The sequence below is a fragment of the Perca fluviatilis genome, chromosome 20 (assembly GCF_010015445.1).
Source record: "Perca fluviatilis chromosome 20, GENO_Pfluv_1.0, whole genome shotgun sequence".
NCBI lineage: Eukaryota > Metazoa > Chordata > Actinopteri > Perciformes > Percidae > Perca > Perca fluviatilis.
The window spans coordinates 26,105,457-26,129,455 of record NC_053131.1 but is presented as its reverse complement, the minus strand read 5'-3'; the positions used below and the strand labels follow the sequence as shown (position 1 = coordinate 26,129,455).

General features: G+C 41.0%; 1 protein-coding gene across 3 annotated transcripts in view; it reads left to right on the top strand.

Annotated features, from left to right (window-relative positions):
• lrfn5a (leucine rich repeat and fibronectin type III domain containing 5a) overlaps window positions 1–21,768 on the top strand; it is a 128,992-nt gene extending 107,224 nt beyond the window's left edge. For all 3 annotated transcript variants that reach the window (XM_039786772.1, XM_039786770.1, XM_039786771.1), the window contains 2 exons: window positions 18,725–18,998; window positions 19,805–21,768. In XM_039786772.1, the coding sequence (XP_039642706.1) occupies window positions 18,725–18,998; window positions 19,805–20,743 (1,213 nt within the window). In that variant the 3' untranslated portion in view covers window positions 20,744–21,768. The remainder of the gene's footprint in view (window positions 1–18,724; window positions 18,999–19,804) is intronic.
• The last annotated feature ends 2,231 nt before the right edge of the window (window positions 21,769–23,999 follow it).

Genomic DNA, 23,999 nt, shown 5'->3' with positions numbered 1-23,999 from the left:
GTGGAGGTAGAGAATTACTCAAGTCTGAGCTGTGTGGATTGGATTACAGTAGATTAGATGCAATTTTAATGATCCTGTTTGGATCCTGTCGCTAGGAGGCCTACGAGTTGGCTACCAGTGCACTTACAGGGGCTGTAGTGCTTTGATCCTGTAAATGAAAGACTACAATAATAAATAATTAAGTACAGCAAATATGAAAGATACCCAAAGGAAATGGCAAATACAAATGTATAAAAAATGCTATTACATGATTAAATGTGTGTATTTTCAGTATGTTACATTTGCATAACTTCATGAACATAACAAATGTTTCCCTGTCAAAAAAACAGAAATGGTGGTAATTTTTTTTTTTTTTTTTTATCAGAGAAATACAGTATGTACATTGGTCATGGCATATTACATTACAGCACAGACAGATTAGTTCATATTAGACCGACACAGAGATGATACATGAATGGACAGCAAAGAAACCAGATAAACTACGACGCGATAAAGTTCATGATCCTCAGGGAAACCCAGCAAAGTAATGTAGCTCGCTCCATGCTGCTGACTCACCGGAAACAGCCTTGACAGGGAGAGCCCTGCGAGTCCCCCTTGACTTTTGCCGTTTTGCTCAGGATTACACAGATTAGATCGATCTCGCAGGGAATGATTGTTATTGGAGCTAAATATTTACACCGGTGAAATAGGGGAGAGGGAATTAACAAACACATACAGCTTTCGTAGGGAAATCTGCCATTATTATCTGCCTTTCATATAACTGCTAATCCTTATACATCAGTACGCAACATCATCCACAACGGGGGGAGCATTGAGATTGACCGTATGGGTCATGATAATGAAAATACTTTAGGTTTTTTTTTTTTACCACAAGCTATGAATTTGTAATCCTTGGTCTCTTACAGGCTTTATCTCTCTGTGACATAACCTATATATGATTAAAAAACTGAGATCATTCACAGAAGAATCTGATGGTATTATCTGCCATGCATATTATTCCTAATCTCTGTACATAATTCATCAGCACTTAACCACATTCAGAGAACGCATCATCGAGAGACGGCGCTGATAGGATTTATAGCTGTCTGTCTTGCAAAGATAGCGTCATCACTTTTCACATCAAGATAGCTGCTTTTCCTCTTTTTATCTCTCTCTTTTTCTGCTCCTCTCTCTTTTATACTCAAGCACGTTTTAGGATTGTCATCCACAGCCCCAGACTTTAAAATACTTGTTGGATAGCATTACGTTTGTAGTGCATGACGGCTACACAAACAAAAAGCTTCCTGTGGGGGCATGGAGGAGGAGTGATTAGACAGCCTTTCACCACCCACACCGACCCTTCCTCCGTCTGTCACGTCACTCAAAGTCTTTCTTTCTTCCTGTCTTTTCATCCTCCCCTCTTCCTCTGGCTCTCCCTCCCTCTCTTTTTTCAGCGGAGATGTCATTTGTGTTTCTCCGTGTTATTTTGCAGCTCTCTTGTCTTTAGAATAGCAGATTGATTTCCATTCCACACCTCTGCTGGCACAAAGCAGCAACCCATTGATTCAGTTTTTTTTCATTACCCAAACAGGAGAAAAGGAATACAAAAGCGGGACAACGCGAAAAGGCTAGTGGAAAACATAGGGGAACGACATAGGGCAGAGATGGCGAGCGTAAGAGGGAAAGCGGGTGACAGATGAGGGAAGACTGGTGCTATTCTCACAGACAGGGCACTCACTTTTCAGGTTCAATAAAGCCTTATTGAGACAGGCCGATGTTTACTGATACAGTACTGGTGTTTTTGTAATCCTGCTTAAGTATTGTATTTCTATTTTGGAGGCAGGCCTACTGCCCAGTCGCATTTTGCGACCAAAATTTGAGAGTGTGCGACTGAATTTTACGTAAACTTGCCCCCTTTTTTTACATGTTAAATGTCGAAATGTCGGTACCTGAGCGCGTAAGCGCAAGCTTATCTGTCCTCTCTGAAAGTTGACAGAGAGCAGAGCTCTGACACACACTCGCACACACGCAGAGGTGCAGACAATGCAAACTACGTCGGCTCTGCAGTTTTGTTGAAGTCACGGCAATGCCGATAAAGTGGTTGCAAGTGTGGTTACAGTTTTTAAAAACTTCATGCAGACAGCGTTTGCTGCGATATGATATTAATGGCGAGCCGAAAGCGGTCGTGGTGCTGTTGACGTTACCCTTCCTGTGAGACAAGCAGCAGGCACAGTGGATTCTATGCCCTGGTGACTGACTGACAGGCTGAGGTTTGAAGGCAAGGCAACTTTATTTCTACAGCACCTTTCAGCAACAAGGCAATTCAAAGTGCTTTACATGAAACATTAAAGAGCAGTTAGAAACGGTCATGATGAAAATAAAACTAGAAGAAAGAATAATATACAAATACAAGTTACAGTGAGTAAGAAATGAATAATTATTCAATTTAATAGGTTGTAGGATTTTTATTTTTGTTTAATTTCTTTAGAGTGTAACATATTCTAATAACATAATGTTCTAAGTACATAGGATAAATAGGTTTGGAATTATTTTTACAACTGAAATAATTGTTTTGTAATTACAGAGGGAAAGTACCGAAAACAGAATTTCAGGTATCGGTACTCGATAATAGCCTAAACAATGCATGTTTAATTTTATTTGGAATTCATTGTAATTGTAGACTAGAGCTGGTATATTTTTTTAATATTTTGTGTACTGTCATGACAGCAATGATGCCTTCTATGTTGCATCTTCAAAAGTGACACTGAATTTGAAACAGCACATTGTAATTTATAATGTAATGTAATCTATTATCAAAGTATTTATTAGTAATACAGTGGAAATTAGTAGAAATGTGAATATTTGGTTAGCATGTTAATTTATGGTGTGTGCCCCTACATTTTCTGGTTGTGCCCCTAAAATTTTCAGTTGGGGGCCACTGTACTCCTAGTGAAAAAAGTTAGTCTGGAGCCCTGCTTGGTTACCTTGTTTCAAGCCATTCTAGCATGGTATAGAAAGTCTGCAGGAAGACTCAGCTCGATTTCTGCAAGTTCTCATTAATATTCAACAAGCTAAGCTGTTTGAATCTGATTGGCTAACAGCTAGCCAATGAGAGCCTGGCTGTCAGAATCCTTTACCCATCCCAACTGGGCGAGCTAATGAATAGTAATGTGCTCAGGCAATATGATGTCAGACTGACCAGCTTTTGTAATTGGCCTGATTTCTCTGCTTATTTCTTTTCAGTGGCTAGAGCTGAAAAAGGAGGTAGCAGTTTATTTTTACATTCACAACATAACACAAACATATATGGACCTAACATGTTACAAAAAATGCAATTTTCAGATCAGCGATTGTTATTTATTATTACAAAATTAGCAGAGTGGTAAGTCTTTTTCCACATTAACAATCTAGGTGACTGTATATCACCTGTGTATCCCAGAAAAGCTTAAAGGTGCAGTAGGTAAGCCTTATATAACTAACTTTCTGTCATATTTGCTGAAACTGACCCTATGTTCGAGTAGAACTACATGAAGCAGGTAATAAAAAAATAAAAAAAATCTGGCTCCTCTGGCACCACCTACAGCCTGTAGTGCGATTTGCAAAAATCCAAAGCTCCCTGTTTAGATGCACCAATCAGGGCCAGGGGGGGTTTCTAACTGCGTGTCAATCACTGCTCATGCACATGCATTCATTCTCCCTTGTGGGGGTGTGCAATTTCTGGGGACCCCTTCTGTCAAGGCACTAATCCAAAGCACTACAACTGTGTATTCATTGTACCTTTACATTTTAGGGACCCATTATTATTATTATTATTATTATTATTATTATTATTATTATGTATTACAGTACATAGCTACCAAAACAAAAAAAAATTTCGCTACTCATCCATCGACAAAATAATCTTGAAACCTTGGGTGTCTATTGGTCTCATTTCTTTTCCTTCTTGAATGCAAACTGTAAGGAACTATATTGAGTCATCCACACAGCTCTCATCAAAGCCTCAGCTGTTAACCCCTTAAATGTACTGTATTTCAGTTTCAAGTCAGGGAAATGTTCATGTCGCCTAAATAATGTGCTGACCTTTTACACATGACGGCAGATGCAGTCTTTCCTTCGCACCTCGCTGGTTTTATTGAACAATTCACAGCCATGTCGATGATGATAATAAAACTCACAGCCAGCATCGACAGCGATGACCATAAAACTGCCACAAAGTAGAATGTGCTCTTATTCAGACGTAAAGCCAATTATTGCACGTAATTAGGGTTTTGGATAAATGCAATGCAATTTTGGCATTAAGGGAAGAATGAATTGACAAATAATAGAGTGAATAGTATTGTTTAGTCAATGAATAGACTAAACAATGACGATGGTAAAAAACGGCTGTTAAAGTATGTGTGCCTTGAACAGAGACATAAAGATAGAGCTGCTTACTAATAAGGTATTTTACATAATATACAGTATGTATAAAAAAATTATATTATTATTAATATAATTTTTTTATAATAAGCCATTACGTGGTTTGGGTTATGCCTTTATTTGGACATTTTGGTCAAAATTAAAACTTTTCTTATGACCCCTTCCTACAAAGCTGTATCATTGTGATCCCTTATCTCAGGGTGCATGTGAGTGGTTTTCGCCTCTCACATAGGTTTACTGGGAAAACTATACATACAAATATTATATTACATAAAAAGAAAGCATTTTTCTATTTCCTGTTTTTTTAATCCGTTACAGGGTTTCCCGCAGCACTTTGCAGCTTAGGTGGCCGCCTGAGCAAGACGGGCATGCCGCCTTAACTAGGTCGTTAAAAAAAAAAAAAAAAAAAAATAACGTTGGTACTACCGAGGACGGATTCACTTTAAATCAAACGGTGCCAAATTTCGGTACCCGAGAGCACATAAGCGCGAGCATATCTGACGTCTCAGCATCTTGACAGAGAGCGCTCCAACTGCCGACTCACACACACACACACACACACACACACACACACACACACACACACACACACACACACACACACACACACACACACAGAGCTGTGGTGCTGACAGAGTGAAACAACGTTGACTTTGTTAAAGTCACAGTGAGTCACGGCAATGCCGGTAAAGCGGCTGCAAGCATGTTTACACTTTTCAAAACTCGCAGACAGCGTATATAACGGCGAGGTGAAAGCTGTCACGGTATGGGCTTAGACTTCCTCTGCACAGGCAGGCACCACTGTGTTCAATATGCCCTATTGCCTGACTGACAGGCTGAGGTTGTCAGTCAAATATCGGTTATCGGTTTCATTAATTACTAATTATCGGTATCGATATAGGCCTTGAAAAACCAGTATCGTCAATCCCTAATAATGAGCAGCTTGTTTCATAAGGAGGGGGAATGTTGGCAGTATAGCTAGGAGCTAAACCAGGCTAGCTTTTAAAAATGAATCAATAAAATACAGAAATTGTGTTTGCCATCCATAAATACAAGCTCTAGAGAAATGGTTAATTTAAGGCCTAGATAAAATGTAGTTCATCCACTCCGAACCGGGGACGCAAACTCCACTTTTACATTACAATTCTTAAGAACACACACACACACACACACACACACACACACACACACACACACACACACACACACACACACACACACACACACACACACACACGCACACACACAAATCCCAGTCTCCCTCTATCCTAGTCCTCATCTGCTCTGCCTGTTGTTTTGTTTTGTTATGTTCACTCGGCAGTTGTTTTCCACTCCAGCAGATCCATCGAGCTACAGGGGCTGGTTGCCATTTGCCAAAAAAACTACACATCAAGCAAATTGTGTGGCAAGCTTTTTTATGAGGCTACACAACAGGGGATGCGGGATGAATCCAGGCTTTTAAAAAGGCATACTCTCCCCCTCTCTCTCTTACTAGCAGGAAGTAGTTTATTCTTGCCTATGGTCCCTGTGGCCCAGGTATTACACCTTGCTCAGCTGTGCTTAAGGCGTGAAAAAACACTCGCCTTTATCCCGCTGTAATGTTCCAATACTGATTTTATAGCACCATAAACATATCGCAGGCCTAACCTAAAAGTGTTGTTTTTGTAAGTAAGTAGTTCAAGGAGTTGTAAACAGGGACAAGTCGTATAAAGGGAGCTATCATAGAAGTAAGGATGACTCTGAAGGGAAGAGGGGGTGTTAAAAGGCTGCAAAGGAAGGAAGGAGGAATTGAAGGAGAAAAAAAGAACATAAAGAAGATTTACTATATGACTCAGTTCAATCAGATGAGGGGAATTGAAATGGAAAGAGGGGTACGAAGGAAAAAAGAAAGAGGGAGGACTGACAAAAAGAAGAACATAAGGGGGAAGAACATATAGCAGGAAAAGGAAGGAATGAAGGAAATGATGAGAGTGGCAGATGAATGGAGAGGAGGACCAATGAAGAAGACTTATGAATGGATAAGAAAAAGAGATTGGAGGAAAGATGTTCCCAAGAAAAGAAATGAAGAAAGGAGGAAGAAATGTAGACAGTTTAGAAGAAAGGATTAATACAATAAGGGTAAGATGAAGGGTAATAATAGGAGGAAGGGTGGGAAGATACAATGAAAATGATCTTGATGAAAGAAAGAGAGCAAAGAAGGAATTGTTTTAAGAGGGAATGCCAGGAGAAAAAGACAAGAGGATGGCCCAGCAGGAGAACACAGGGAATGAAAAAATAAGAGAGGGAAGGAAATGGAATGAGGAAGGATGGAAGAGAGGTAGGAAGAAAGGAATACAAACAAAGCGAGAAAAATGAAAAAATAATGTGAGAAAGAACGGACAAAAAATAATGTACGGGTGATTAAAGACAAGTAAGTACGAATAGATGAAGGAAGAAACGACAGTATGGAGGGCGAAAGTGTGGAAGGAGCCAACCACAGCATTAAAGAAAAATGTAGATGACTCAGCTAAACTGAAGGAATGTAGCTGAGCTGGGCAGATGGAGGTCTACACCCAGCTACAGATGTTGCTGAAACATCTTCCCCACTTCCGGGACAGCTTTGGTTGCACTGCACTTTGACATGTACTCTGCTATGCTCGTTTAGACTGAGCTCAGCAGTAGTGAGATCTTGCTAAGTGTAGAATTAGGAATTGACAAAAGTGGTTGTTCATTCACGAGAAGATCACAGACTAGTCATCACATCTGACAAATAATGTGATGTCACGCGTTTTTTAGGCTACAACATTTTTTTGTCACATACAGCAAACATCTCCTCACTATCCGCTAGCTGCCTGTCCCCTGAACACACTGTAAAAAACAATGCAGTCTCTGTAGACAGCCCAGGCTCCACAAACAGCAACAAAAACAAACTGCGCCATCCTGCACCACCAAACATAACAAACAGTGTTCCAGCCAATAACCGACACGAAGGATTTGGAGGTGGGGGTTGGGAGGTTAGTGATAAGGAGGAGGGAGAGGCGAGCTAGTCTCCGTTTTGTTTGACAATACATCGAACGTCATCAAGAAGTGACATGCTTTGCCAGTAAATACCCACCCCGAAGAGGAAATGGTATTCATTAAACTACTTTCAAAGTTATAATTTGTTTGTAACCTTATTAAAAGTAACTGATAAGGTAAAACAAATAAAAAACGTCTGATGTTCTTGCCATCTATGTCAATTGATGAGAGGAGTATTAGTACAATATCTCCACATAAAGGAGCTTCCAAGCAACTTTTCTTCTCAGTTATCGTAGTGTGTGAGGATAATAATGAGGACGGCAAAACAAGGGTCGCCACCCCTTGATTTGAATTAAAGTTTTTAGATAATGCTTCTCCAATCTGGCATTTAAATTAAGTGTGTTTTATTGCGAACTGTAATATTATGACTGTAATTACATTTGTAATTTGTTAAAGGGGTCATTGGTGGGGAAAGAAGTATCCTAATCTTCTGAGTCCCACTCCGTTGCTGCATTAATACAACTGTGGAATCATTACTTGGCCACTAGCTACAGTAGGTGGCTAATATTTAGTGTTTTAGCAACTGCTCTTTGAGTCTGACACTGAACAGGGTTTAATGAATAAAAATGCACGATGAGGTGTTAGCAAAGCCCACCTGGCCTGGACTCAAAATCCACGTTCCACCTCTGACTACAAGCTGTGTGGGTGCTTGTTAACCATTAGCTCTGGCATCAGGGGCATTATGCATGGTAAAACAGAGATAAGAAGCTAGCTTCTGCAATGTTTCTGTCTGCCTGAGAAACTCAGACCTATTACCATGGCAGTGTGCCATCTGCTGTGTAAGCCGCATTAGCTCCGAGGTCAACAGTAATGGGGCAGGAGTTGAACTACCATTAATCCTCTTCTCTTTGTGCTTAGAAACCTGTTATTCTTAACTGGTTTGATTGCACTCGTGTGACTTACGATTGTTGAGAAAATGAACAGGAAAAACATTATTTTGAAAATAAATGAATCATGAAATGTCATGTTGCCAATTACCGTATGCATTATATAATAGCGAAAAAAAGAAGCACGTGAGCATATGAGAGCAACACGTGTTTTAAAAGTGCAGTGTAAAGAAAAGTTTGTTAAAACCCATAACTGCTTCTGCATGCTATTTTGTTGGCTTATCTGACAACATTTTCCATGTTTCAGGCTATCTAATTTAGACTAGCTTGCGTTGCGGTAGCATGGGAGGCTTTAGCCAGAAGCACTGAATACCATTTTCTAAAATAATTGGACAACCTATTTTTACATATCTGTGACCCACATTTTGGTTCCATCCCAGTTTGGGCAACACTGCTGTGCAATTTTACAATGTTTTTCTGTTCAAACACTTTTTAATTGAGACTGGGTAGTGGTAATATACTATAAGAGCACACTGATATTTGCACCATTTTATTTTATTTTGTACTTTTTACCAAGAAGGTTTAACAGCTGAAACAGCTTTATCGTCATGGGGTTTGGTGTGTGATGTTATTTTATAACATAAGCAGATGTTAGGATATAATGAAAATGTTGCATTGCTTTAAGTTTTGTACTTATTTATTTTTTGGATTATGGGGAAAACAATCTCTTGCTCTTGCTTTCAGTCACACAGCATAAATTGCTCAGTTGTCATGGAAATGTTGACGTTTAGATATATATTTTTTCTGAGCGTGTTAATTCTCAACTGTGTTGGCTTGAAACAAGCTAAAGTTCAAAGCTCATTCTGTGTGCTCATTCTTGACTTTGGAAACAGCAGTTTACAAAACTATCTCAACACAAGGTGATTATCATTGCAAACTGTTTGCCTAGCTATCATGGAATCGTAGATTATTAGAGTAATGTTTGAAATTTGCTTTGAAAATAACCTAATGCCATGTATGAATGTGTAACTGAAATGCTACTGTGTTGAAGATACAACATGCAGTATATATTTATAAGTAATCCAGTAAATCAATTTTAAGATATCACTTTGACAAACACGTTTGTGATACGGGCAATACGTTACTAATATTTTGTAGTTGCTTTCTTTTAACTTCACTCTGACTCAAATTAAACAAATGAGATATAACTTGTCAATTATAGAGCTTTAGATGTGCTTGGTGGATTTTGTCACCTGTCAACATAACCAGGCTAGCTGTTTCCCCTTGTTTCCTGTTTTTATGCTAAGCTAAGCTAACCAGCTGTTGGCTGTAGCTTTATATTTACCATTACGACATGAGAGGTATCGATCTTCTCATTTAACTCTGCGCAAGAAAGCAAATGGTGTTTCCCAAAATGTTGAACTATTACTTTAAGTCAGTCAAAACCATACAGTAAAACTGTGAATCTACAGTAAATCTCGGCTAGGACAGAATGTTAAGAAGTTCCCAAGTGAAACCAAGTGTAATGCAAAAGGTCAAAAACTCCACAAAGTACATAAAAATGAAATTTAGATCACCAACGTTCTCTTTCACAACTTGACAGCATCCACTCCTCTTATGAAATGCAAAAATGATATCCCCCTGTAGCTACATGAAAACACTAATGAGCTAGCCCAGAGTGCTGAATATAATTTAAAAACATTGGAAGATGCTGTCACACATGGTCTGAATAGGCTCAGCTGCTAGAGAAGCCACTGACTGCAGCTGAGTTATTGGAAGCCCTGGCCTCTTATCGCACAGCTCCAGCTCGACCTGGAAGCCCTCGCCTTGTGTGTTGAATCATTGCTTTGAAAGCCCCCCCACCCCCCTCCTGGAATAATGCGTGTTTGTGGCCTGTGGGCTTTGTCCAATATTTAATCAAGTGAAATGGCCCGAAATAGAACAATCTGGTATCATAGTTCACTGTTCTGTGTATGGAGGCAATCATTTGTCTCGAGTCAAAAAGATGAGAGTGACTAATGGAGATCGCATTGTCCTCCTGGCTTCGTCCCAGCTGAAGTGAGGAAAGCTAGCGTTGATTAACTCACACACAAACACAATCGCACTCACATCCGTGCACGTAAATACACAAAAAACGTGATGAATGTTGGCAGAGAGCCAGACACAGTGACAGCCACTGGGAAGAGGAGGCTGCTGTGGGAGGAGAAGATTACTGTAATGGAACTCACACACATGCATTTACACACACACACACACACACACACACACACACACACACACACACACACACACACACATATACAATATACATATATATATATATATATATTATACTGCAGACACATATAGACATAAGTACACAAATGCATGCTCATAGAGGAGCATGCACAAAGAAACTTTATCTCGTGTAATGAAACCAAGAACTGCACACACACACACACACACACACACACACACACACACACACACACACACACACACACACACACACACACACACACACACACACACACACATACACACAGGCGCCCTGGGCTGAAGGCTTGGCAGAGCAGAGTAGATAGATTAGTGTAATAGTCTCGGCCAAGGCAATCATCGGCCCACTGTAGGGCTTCAAATACTGGCAGCAAGATCCAGCTCAGACACAAAGAAATTAGCCACAATGAATGAGTCAGTTTGGATGAGTTCACAATGCTAACGGCTCACACAGTCTAGAAATAATCATATGCAAGAAAAAAAGAAAATCCACTGATTTGCATAAAATGTATTTTGTGAACTCAGCATGCATCGGTACAGGGTCCAAACACAGCAAAAACATTAGCAATATATGTTCCTTGTATCTATGAATTATAAATGATGACAGCTTGACTTACACGTTGACAATGAAAACTAGCTATGCAATGTGAGTGTCATTGGCCGGTGCATCCGGTTAGATGGATTTTGTTTAGAAACTCTTTTGGGCTGTTGTCCAGGAGGAGTCATGTAGCTAATGGTTTCTTGGAAGTGAAGGTTTCTGAGGTGGAGTTAAGAGAGAATGTCATTTATTCAAACCCTCAAGCAAACTACATAAGTACTGCCCATTTATAGATTTTTAACCAAACAACATTCAGGGCCCTATCTTGCACTCAGCGCAATTGCCTTTGTACACCGACGCATGTATCATTCCTATTTTGCACCCAACGCACAGCGGACTTTTCCCTCCACAGACGCACGTCGGTAAATTAGGGAATGTATTTGCGCTCCCGGGGGCGGTTCAGCGAAAAGAGGAGGCGTGTTCAGGCGCAAACGTTACGTAGACCTATTTTGCAGTTTCAGAAAACAATTCCGCCACTGACCAGGAAAAACCTGGTCTAAAGTCAGTGGCGCTAGTCTAAAGTCAGTAGCGCGTTATTCAGATGCTATTTTAGGGACAAATGCTTGGCCATAATGTAGTGTGTGCACAACGCGCATACACTTCTCTACGGAGCCCCGGAGGTGACATGGAGGGAAAAAAAAAAAAAAACGAAGGAAAAAAAAAAAAAAATACATGTACTGGTGGCAAACACTAACTCGAGATCTCGACTTTGAAAGTCGAGATCTCGACTTTGAAAGTCGAGATCTCGAGTTTGCGACGGAGAAAAAAAAAATTATGAAAAAAAAATAAAAAATTATGAAAAAAAAAAAAAAACAAAGGAGAAAAAAATAAAATAAACACGCACTGGGGACAAACACTAACTCGAGATCTCGAGTTTCAAAGTCGAGATCTCGAGTTTCAAAGTCGAGATCTCGACTTTCAAAGTCGAGATCTCGAGTTTCAAAGTCGAGATCTCGACTTTCAAAGTGAACAAAGTTATCCAGTCCAGAAGTCAGCGGGAGGCGGAGATTTCCGGCCGGGGGCAGCGTATCCCCAGGAACACGGCGTCGCCTCGTTGCTGCAGCGGTCCCCCGGTCATGTTTCGTCCCAGCAGTAGCCTACGGCCTGGGGCTCCAGCTGCGTGGTGTCGGTTTTGGCTCCCAGGAAGCAGGCAGTGAGCTCCAGATCCTGCAGCCGCAAACGGACTCTGCTGCCCCGAGGGGCAGCTATGTTCCTGCCCGGGGGAAGAGACGCTGCCGCCGGCAGTTTTGCCTCGCTGCTGCGCCGGTCCCTGCTGATCCAGATGGGACCGTCAAAGACACAGTGGTGATCGGGAGGATCTTCCACGGACGGAGAGGAGCTATTGCGGTGCGGGGCAGCAGTAGCAGCAATATCTCCTCTCCGTCCGCCTGCCACCGGCGGAGAGCAGCAATAGCTCCTCTCCGTCCGCCTGCCACCGGCAAAGGCAATGGAACTTTCCGCCGAAATCGACGTACAGGTCGTCCTGGACTACGTGGAAGATCCTACGTGGAAGATTTTTTTTTTCATAATTTTTTTTTTCTCCGTCGCAAACTCGAGATCTCGACTTTCAAAGTCGAGATCTCGACTTTCAAAGTCGAGATCTCGAGTTAGTGTTTGCCACCAGTACATGTATTTATTTATTTTTTTTCCTTCGTTTTTTTTTTTTTTTCCCTCCATGTCACCTCCGGGGCTCCGTACTTCTCTCATCTACAGCAGTTCCCATTTTTGAAAACCATACATAATTACAAAGAAAAATATTACTGAAAATGCGCTTCAGGTGTTTGGATAGGTCAGGAGGCACTTTACAGTACAGTCCTCAAAAAGTCGCAGCATTCTTTGTGGCTTGTTGTGTTTTACACATTTCCATGAATCATGGATGTGTTGATGACATAAATGAGGAAATATTAGAGGACTTAAGGAGACGTGATGTTGAACTACGGCGGGATTGGACACTCCGGCGGAATCTGGTGAATCTGGAGTAATGCGTGATGCGCTCCTGATGGAGTGGGTGGACGGAGATAGAGTGGGGGGAGGAGGAAGGGGCACAACAGGTGCAGGTGGTGCGTTTGGAGGCCCACGCTCCATGGCTGCAGCAATCCTCTCCAGACTTGAGGAGATGCGCCCGAGTGGCCGCAGCAACATCACCACCCGGCCAAGACGGGCATTTATTACTTTGCCGCATTCCAGACAGCTCCCGCTGGCGTGCGCCAGGCAAATCCGCCGTCATAATAGCAGTCCGCCACGGAACAATACGCCTGCTCTTAAAGGGAATGTGAGATGACGCTCTGATTGGTTATTTTCACGTTACGCCCAAACCACACCTAGCTACTTCAGACCAACCCATTTAAGATTTGCGTCGGGCGCAAGAGTCATTTATCCCGCCGGCATAATAGCAACAGCGCCAGAGATCCGCCCACAAAGCTACTTGCGTTTGGCGTTTCACACTTGCGTTTCAGATCGTTAAAATAGGGCCCTCAGTGTTTTTGGAATTAAACACAGTTTTGATTTTTGACTTGCCGAGTTACTGTTTTAAAAGATACGTACATTTTCTATAATATTTCTATAGTGAGCAGATCTGACATACTTATTATTGTTGTTTGTAATATTAACTTCAATATAATATTTAAAACATATTATAACACTAAGGTTATGACTTTTCATCACCGCCCAAAGAAAATCATTTATCTCCAAATTTGTCCAAGTCTTCCTTCATGATGTGAGAAAATTATTCTACTTCTAAGATAGATACATTATTAAAAACCCATTGGGTTAGCTGAATGAGGCATTGTCACAAAGCTGAATACAATTCGGGTTTTTCTTATTTCAACAGAGCATTTTGTTTTGTAAATACATCACACGAAAGCAACATTCTTTTTTCAACATTCAGTTTTAAATAGTAAATCATATTTTTTGTTGTGGCTACTCAACAGTGAGTTAATCATATTTTCATCATATGATATCAGTATAACATTATAGAAAGGTCAGTCTGTGCAACCGCGGAAGCCCTCCAGATAATGTGGAGAGAATGGCCTGCTAGTTTTTTTATCAAAAGTGCGACTGCAGCAGTCAAAGATGGAGAGAGTAGGTGGAAAATTCATAACACACTCACACACATCAGGATCGCCATAGACACAAACCTTAGAAAACACCACCATGGCATTATCAGCCAGTACCGCCAGATTACTGCCGTGAAACCAGAGCATGTTATGTCGATGTCGCTTTTACTTAAATTTCAAATAGTTTGAATTATGATAACTTGTGATTGCTCAGTCCCTCCAGGATTTTGTGGCCTTTTTTTGAGATTGTTGTGGCCCAAACTGCCTGATTTTGCGGGAGCTTTTGTAAAAAATGGCAATAAAAGTTGCAATGTCTTTTGTATGTTTTGTTGCAATGAAGTTGCAGGAGACAGTGAAAAATTTTTTTGTTTATAGTTCTTTAAAAATAAAAAGGAAACTTTCCTAGTAACCTAACAAAAAGGCTCAGGATGCTGCAAATGTTGGTATAATATGAAAATGGCTGGTGGATTTAAGACAAAAAATAATAATTTATTGATTGAATCAAATTTGAACATATGTGTCAGTGGCTTGTTAATCTTTACATTGTTAGTTTATTTCCTATCCTGGCCTGGGACACACATTCATACAGTTTGATAAAGTCCTTATTGGACTTTAAAGTGCTCATATTATGCTTTTTGGCTTTTCCCCTTTCCTTTATTGTGTTATATATCTTTTAGTGCACGTTATAGGTTTACAAAGTGAAAAAGCCCAAAGTCCACCCCAAAGGCACTTACCATCTTCCAGAGAAAACACTGTTCACAAACTGCTCCAAACAGCTCTATTGTAGTCCAGCCTTTACTTCCATGACGAACATGCGTCACTTTGTAACACACGTTATAATGCTTTCCTAACCTCATGCTTTGCAACTTACAAGCTAGCAGTACTTAACTGCGCATGTGCAACTCCCAACAAAGATGGTACAGAGGTCTCACTCTGTAGCTAAAACAGAGAGCTCAACACACAGGGTGAAAAGAGGAGCTGCAGCAATGTGCAGTACAACAAATATATGGTGTTTTCTGAAAATTAAACCACATAAACCTATTCTGGTACAACCTCTATATACAATTATGAACCTGAAAATGAGCATAATATGAGCACTTTAACTTATCATTACACTTACAATAACGAGCATAGCTGTCCTCAATTTAGGTCATTGTGTCGTCTCATCTCCGGTTTTTCCTGCATCCACCGTGTGTGTTTGTGTGTGTGCGCGCGTCAGTCGCGGGGGGGAACTGAGCAGCAGCCCCGCCCGCTGCAGAGAGCCGACAGGATTGAAACAGCAGCAGCTTTCAGCGACTTTAGAGTGAAAAAACTTTACAGCGTACATTGATGTTAAAATGTATACAGGTTGGCAGGACGGTCTGCAATGTTTTGCACGGTCTTTCGCTGTACGTTTTATTGGTAAATGTGAGATGTTCGAGTCACACACGTCTGGTCTTTATATCAGAAACATGGAAATTAATTTGGCGACGTACGTTTTACGTCAACCCGTTCTCACTCCCGCTTGGGCATTGGCTCTCAGAGTCACATACTGACGGCACGAGGACATGCTGGGATTGGTTGAAGTCGTTGGAAACTCTGGTTATTGGTCAAATTTGCGGAAAAGTTGCAGTGATTGGTCAAAATTGCGAGTTGCACCAAATTCACGGTGAATTGGCGCGATCGTGAAATCCTGGAGGGACCGGTTGCTACAGAGAGAATTGTAATGCCCCCTGTTTTCCATATTTACAGTTTTTTACTCATAATACCAAGATGTTTTTGTCTTGTTTTGTATCTTTGTATCTTGTTTTCTAAAAAGATTCCCCACCCGCCCCATCCTGGGCGGTCCTCTTCCTTCAAGCTCTGTTCCTCTGGGAGGGCCTGGGAGCCTGAGGGTTCTGCGCAGTATCTTAGCTGGTCCTAGGACTGCACTCTTCTGGACAGAGATATCAGATGTTGTTCCTCGAATTTGCTGGAGTCACTGTCCCAGTTTTGGGGTTACAGCCCTGAGGGCTCCAATTACCACTGGAACCACTGTTGCCTTCACTTTCCACATGTATTTTATTTTTTCTAGACTACAGGCACTTACACTGAAGATACAAAGGCATTTCAGTGTCTGCTAGAATTTGTTCTGTCACTTTGAAGTATGAGTATGGTATCATGCATGTGTATGTGCAGGCTGCCCTTATTCACTGTTCGTACATATAGCTATGAAATGTAATGCACTGTAATTCGTATATAACCCATGTATGCATTGAGATCCAGAGTAACGTTTGTTGTTTGGCACACTGGACTTTCTCCTGGGACACTGATGTCCCCTGTGAAATCAAAAAGTGATGTTATTAACTTAACTTTGCAAAAGTTGTCATTAGATATCATACGAACCGTTGTATGAGAATGGGTGTGTGTGTGTGTGTGTGTGTGTGTGTGTGTGTGTGTGTGTGTGTGTGTGTGTGTGTGTGTGTGTGTGTGTGTTTTAGTGGCTAAGGTATCCTATACCGTCCAAATCATTGAAGAGTCATTAGGTGCAGGCATTCGAGTTCAGGAAATGTTCCGGAAATTCACTGAATATTCATAACTATATAATCACATATCCCAGTTATCAGTAATACTCTGCAAAACAGTGCTCTCTTTTTTGGAGCGTGAAAGTGTTTAAGCCGGCAAGAAAAAAAAGATGAACTCCCACATTACAAAACATTGCAGACACATTATTTTACACAACGATTTTGAATGTGTTGCTGGCTAATGAACGCAAATGAAACCCAAGGCCACAGCCATAATAGGGAAATTAATCTCTGACTGCGTATGTATGTGTATACAAATGTAGCTGCTTGTATCAGAGCTTGTAGGTGCCAGCGACTTTCGCTCTTATCATCAACCTGCATACTTCACTTTATGTGTCCCAACACAGAAATAATATGTGTGTGTGTGTGGGGGGGGGGTGTTACCTCGCTAGTGATGAAAACATCAAGAGAAGCAAAGAGGAGAACACTCATGGTCACCCAGCATTCAGATGGTTGGATTAGTATTCATGGGGTCATATAGATGCTCACACACACACTCCTACAGCCTTGTGCTCTTATTCCATCGAGGGCACACTAATGACCTACCACTACATTTATTCCCTAGCTTTTTATACTTACCATTAAACCTCACCATGTCTCCTAACCTTCTCTTAACTCAAGCTCTAACCCAGATACTTAACCTGGCCAAAACAGCCCTCTCAGTGCACACGAGGCCGCGAGCTGTGAACTAGCAAACCCTCTTTGGTTTTAATAAGGAATTTCATTTGCATTTTAATGAGGAAATCCAGGAAAGCTGACAAGCCCTTTAAGGGAAACTGAAGGACAAATGTGCATATCCTCTTGTCAATGTGACAAGCGTCCAGTGACAAATTACCAACTTCACTCAAAGTGGCAACGTACCTTTGTATTTGTCGAAAAGAATGTCCGGATTCATTCAGCGTATCTGAAAACTGTTTCCTTTGAATGTTTTATTGTGAAACCAGAAGAAGATAAATGATTTTGGAAAGGAAGGGCATCTCTCCCGATCTGTGCAATAATAAATCATCTAATTGGTCTCCTGTTCTGCTGATGACTTTTGGGTTTTCGTTTTTGATGATTCAGCACCAAGCTATACAACAGTGGAGCTGACTGCATTCATTCTTAATCATTTCCATTCTTCCTTCACTTTTTACTATTTTATTCATGTATTTTTTTCTATTATATTTATTTCTACATTCCTCTTCTTCCAACAATATACTGTTGTATTATGCAGGTTATCCAGAAAGATTGTTTACTATTATCACAAGTCCTGTGTCACCTGAACCCTTAATGCTAGATACAAATTTAGCTAACACTTGTACTCTAATGACAATGAATGTGAGGTTTCAAAGAGTTGGTAAACTGATGTAATCACCACTTTTATGTCAACAACGGCTCGCATGACTACGTGTTTGTTTCTTGTAGTGACGAACCCACAGATAATTCTCACACATCTTAGCTTTTTAGCATCTACTGTTTTAGTTTTACAGCCTGCAACTTTACTGTTTTCCTTCATTCTCATCATGCTTTTATTATGAACATTGTTTCCAGACGCAGCTGTTTTCAGCAAATACATTTTAAAAACCCATTGTACAATACACTGTGATTAGCCGGTGAGCACAGTGGACCATTTAACAGCTAAAGAGCCAGATATTTCCCTCAGGAGTTGGTAGAGACCAAATTTTCCACAGTTTCCTTGGACCTTAATCAAGCCATGATATTTTCCCTGAACATAATGGCTGACACTAGTGCACATTCCTGACATAAGCACCACTTACATGCCTTATGTCAGACTGTATACATCAGTATGGTTTGAGGAAATACATATCGTTCTAACATGATTGTTCCAAGTGGGAATCCAAACCCGAACCTCACCAGTGCATTCCTGTACTTATTGTGTATTGTGTGTTGTTCTTCCTCAAAGTGCGTCTAGTCTGCTGATGCTCTCAAACACTAAACATTAGTATTTTCTGTCTCTCCCTTCTTCTCTGACTCTCTCCTTTGCCACAGAATGATCCCCCCATCAAGCAAAAACTTCCTGGTCAACAACCTGGCAGCAGGGACCCAGTACGACCTCTGCGTGCTGGCCATCTACGATGATGTCATCACCTCTCTGACAGCAACACGTGTGGTCGGCTGTGTGCAGTTCACCACCGAGTCAGAGTACATGAGGTGTCATTTTATGCAGTCTCAGTTCCTCGGCGGGACTATGATCATCATCATCGGAGGGATAATAGTGGCTTCGGTGCTCGTTTTCATCATCATCCTGATGATACGGTACAAGGTGGGTCCCTGTCCGTCTCGCTTAATCCACTCTGGCCAGAAAGGAATAAGTGGAGAGAGGCTGTCATTATGTGGGACGATTGGCACTATTAACATGATGGCCTTTTGCTAGCCCGGTCTGCTTCTTATGAACTGACCAGACATTTTTGATCATTTACTGTAAGATGTAAGTATAGCAGTATATCATAGCATGCAACAAAATCTAAAGATATGTAGAAATAAGAATATATTATTTCGATTTTGAGATAGTAAGTCTTTTTTTAAGGGTTTTTCTTTTGTGCATTCAACTTAATTGCACAGTGATAGCGTAAGGGTATGTGCTGGCTGGAATCAAAGTTGGGACGTTAAAGTTATACTCTATAACCACTAGGCTAGGCTATAAACGTATACAGTACTGTCAATAAGTGCATTTTATGACAATGTATTCAACAAAACAACAAATTACATCCCAGGAACAAAGCTAATTCTAAACAGACACAAGACTTAAGGTCCCTGGCAGTCCCAGTAAGCAAGACTGAAGTTTCGGTTCATTTTTCTGTCATTTATTTTTGCAGCTTACACAATTCTTGATTCGTTTTCCATGTCTCTAAATCACCTACTGGGGCATTTTAAGCTTAAAGGATTTTTTTTTAAGCTCAGTCGCAATAGTGACTTGGTTTATGTCATGATATAAAAAAAATGGTGGTAATATTTTTTTTTTTTTTCTCTGTTTTGCCCAGCCCTACATGAAAAGGTTAATATGCAAACATTTCAGTATGGAAAAAGAATAATCAACACCTCATTGCTTCCATCTATTTTTTTCCTCAGGTGTGTAACCCTGGTGAGGGTGGTAAAGGCGTTTCATTGTCGATGACCAACGTTCACTCACAGACCAACGGGCAGCAGTCCCAGGGATGCACTGTGACTCCAAGCTCCTCTAAACACGGCTCAATCGGATTAGACGACCTCTCAGGAGGCACAAAGAAAAGGAGTGGAGCAGGAGGAGGAAGAGGAGGGGGCAAGGATACGGTGACTCAGTCGTCCGACTCATCCCTGCCTGATTGCTCCACGACTACGTCAGTTCTCAGCCAGCCTTGGGCAGCCAAAAGCCCAACAGCTGGAGCCGAGGAACGGGAGAAAGCGGGTGAAGAGAGAGCTCAAGCTGACGTCTCGTCGCCCACCGGCACCAGCGGTTCCCTAACCAAGCCAAAGCGGAAGCCCACTCCAAGTAAGCCAGGCTCGGCTTGCGCCAACACCTCGGCTACTCCTGAAAACCTCCCCTCTCCTCGCCCTCCTTCCTCCTCCTTCTCCACCGCCTCCTCTGCTCTCCTCCCCTCCTCCCCTCTGGAGAACCTCAACACCAACCGCAACAACTCCACCTCTCTCAACCAAACCCCGCCTCCCTTTGTCCCTTCCTTTTTCTCCAGCCCTCTCGCCACCCCGAGCCCCGTCCCTTCCATCCGTTTTAGAGAGACGCCCATCTTGCGCAGGGCTCCTCGCGCAGGCACCTCAGCCTCCGCCAAGTACCAGACTCTCCCTGTGGAGGAGGCAGGGAGGAGCAGGGGCAGGAGGAGGTACTCGCTTAGTGAAGGAGGCTCAAAGACTCACTCGTCCCATCAGGGAGCAGGAGGAGCTCCCAAAATAGGGCGCATAATGCGGGACAAAAGGAGCCAATCAATGAGCGGGATGCTACTCCCAAAAGAAGGGGATGGAGACTCGGACAAGGGCCGGTGCGATTCGGACTGGATCTTAGAAAGCACGGTTTGAACTGGAATGCGACAGCAACCATAAAATAAACTTTGGTTTATCCATTTTTGTTTATCTAACGTATAAGTGTATGTCTGAGGTTTTGTGTGTGTGTGTGTGTGTGTGTGTGTGTGTGTGTGTGTGTGTGTGTGTGTGTGTGTGTGTGTGTGTGTGTGTGTGTATTAGTTTGAATGTGTCTAGAATGGTGTATGAGTGGAGCTAATGTGTGTTTGTGACATATGAAACTGTGTGTGTTGCCATTTAGGATGTGCGTTTTTTGGTGTGTACTGTACTGTATGTGTGTGTTCATGTTTGAACCTTTCTTTATAAATGTGTGAGAGGTTGATTTTGTTTGTGGGTGAAAGCGTGAACATACCTTTAATTTTCCAGCCTGTTTTTTTTCTTCTTTTTTTTTCATAATTTTTTGCCACAATTCTTTGTATTGGGTTTACAGTTTTTTTCACGTTGACAGTTTCCTATCTCTTGTTTCAGTCTGTCATTCAGCGAGTGGCTATCTCGCCTTGTCTCGTAGCGTCCTCGAGTTGTCTCGGTTCCACTTTATAGCACAAAATAAAACAAGACAATGGGCTTGCCACGTTATTTCCGGATTCACACTCACCTTATCTGAAAATACCACGAAAAGGGAACAATTACAGGTAAAAAGAGGAAAAATAAAAACAATACAAGAACTGCAAAGCACACCATTACAACGTCCACAAGCCCACAGGAAGTGTGTATCAATACTGCGGCAAGAGAATAGCAGTCGGTGCCTTCTTTTGCACTAACAGACCCTCTGACAGATGATATAACCGGATTTGGGACTCCACCACGCTCCCTGAACGAGGGATTAGGACGGAGGGGGCAAACAAAAAGGAAGAGAGAGATTTCACACATAGCCTTTCTTACCTACTGAGGAGCACAGACGTTTCTTGACATATAGATGGACACAAACTGAGACAAAAAAGTAAGAAACAGATGAAGACTTTTAACGGACCTCTTATGAAATTGATATTTTTTAAAGGGAAGAATAAAAAAAAAAAAAAAAAGAACATGAAAACCCTGTGAGCTTTTCACTGACATTGGTATAATACAGCCTGTTGGTCACAAGCTCCAGGTAAGCTTCTGTACAGAAAAAGACAACATGTACTGTGTTGTTGTGTAAAATAAAAAGGGATAAAATGAAAACTGGAAATGTGTGTTTTATGTACATGAAATGATACTGCGAAGAGACATGCTCTTTACTTGATCTTTGCATATTTAGCGAGGATGAGCTTCTAACTGTAGCAACATTGTCTCCAGGATCAGTTTCTGATTAGTTTGCTTCTTTCTACCAGAAAAGACAATAGTAATGCTAGGTCACAGTCACTTTTCATCAGGCATCATTTCATTGGGAAAAAAAAGACTTGTGGTAGTTTTTAATTAAAACACTTAAGGTTTCACATTTACATTCATCTTTTTGTGATTTAATGCATGTGTTTCGCTAGAAACCCTAGACACGCACACACACACACATACACACACACAGTCTTAATGTAGGGTAGATAATCTCATTTCCAAACCTCCCACTTTTCCCTAGCAGCATTTATGAGAGTCTGACTATTCAGAAAATGTGCTCCCATGAGGTCTTGGCCAAAGACTCATGGGATATGTTGTTGTTGAGTGCTTACAAAATTAATAATTGTGTTTGTAATAATTGTCTAATTTGTCTTTGTTAAAACAATGACATATTAAAATGTTAATGTCCAGAACACAAGTAGAAAACGGACATGTTGAGTAATGCAGTCGTGCAAGTGGAACAAAAGCTAAATGAGAGGGGACAGGACCCCGTGTCTTTATGTACTCTCTCTTACTGTAACACTCTCGTAAAGTAGCAGGAACTTGCTGTAAGACCAGAGCTCCCACTCACTCCATTTAAAGGAAACATGCTGTTGTCGATATGTGAATGTGTAATTCTCAAACCATTTAACTACATCAGTGGTAAAAGATGTACTCTTAATCTGAAAAAAACCCAGTGCAGAAATACTCTGTTACAAGTAAACACCCTGATATATATATATATATATATATATATATATATATATATATATATATATATATATATATATATATATTTTCTGCATATATACATATATGCATATATATATATATATATATCCACTGGAATATAATTTGTGATGTTTACTTGATTTTAAGGTAGCAGCTGATGAAGGTGGGGATAATTTAATCTTTACATACTGACGGGTAGCTTAATCCATAATAATACATCATAAATTATTAGTGATTTATATTTTATATTAATAATGTATCAAAAACCAAGCATGTGGGCTCAAAGCACAAAGCCTGCTGTCATAGACCTTCAGCAACAAGGCAACCTGGGGGCCACAGCCAGTATGGGTGAAGTCACTATCAGTTAACATCAATGCAGGGAATTGATTCACTTTGCAATTAAATCACTGTAAATTGTTTGACATGAAACAGTTCTGACAGGCAAATGCAAATGGATGTTCTCACTTCAATTATCAGACATTGCTGTTTTAATGAAGTAAATTATGATGCTGAATAATTACTGACCTTTGTGAGCAATATTTCAGTGTTTATTCTGTGTTTTTCTGCAGCGGTGGGCACTCACTGTTAGACCTTAAGGTTAAATTATTAATAATGAAGTCTCTTATCCTGACACAGTCACTTAATTAAAGAGAGTGAGATACAAACTCGAACTCCTGTGGGATTAAAACCAAAAGTACCCCCACTGCCGCACTCCTATCTCATTCAGGTTCGCTCCCCGGTTTTAAATAACAATAGTTGATGACGCCAGCAGACATCAGGTGAATATTTAAACAGGAACCTGAGTCGCTGGAGAGTCATATGATAGGATGAGAGAGGAAACAATTGTCCTTGTTTAATTTGTGTAAAAAGCCCTTTGCCACCGCTGTACAGCTGTCCAATGGAGCCACAGAAGCGAGCTCACACATTCTCTCTTTAAAAGTGTGTTAGTACTGTCCTGGTTTCCGCCTCCTTCACTGACCTTCCAATGCATTTCTTAAGCTGTAAATGCTTAATGGTAAGAGGCTTTGGAGGAGACAATCCCTCTCTATATCTTTTTTTTCCTCATTTTCTCTACTTTTCAACCCCTCTCTCTCTCTTTCTTTCTCCCTCCATCTTTCACCTTCTCTCATTTATCATTCTAATATATTTTTTGCCAATTTAGCAGCAGCTTTTGTGCAAAGAGTGATAGTTTGTGAAGAAGAAGCTCAAAGTAATAAGCTGTGACGTTTAC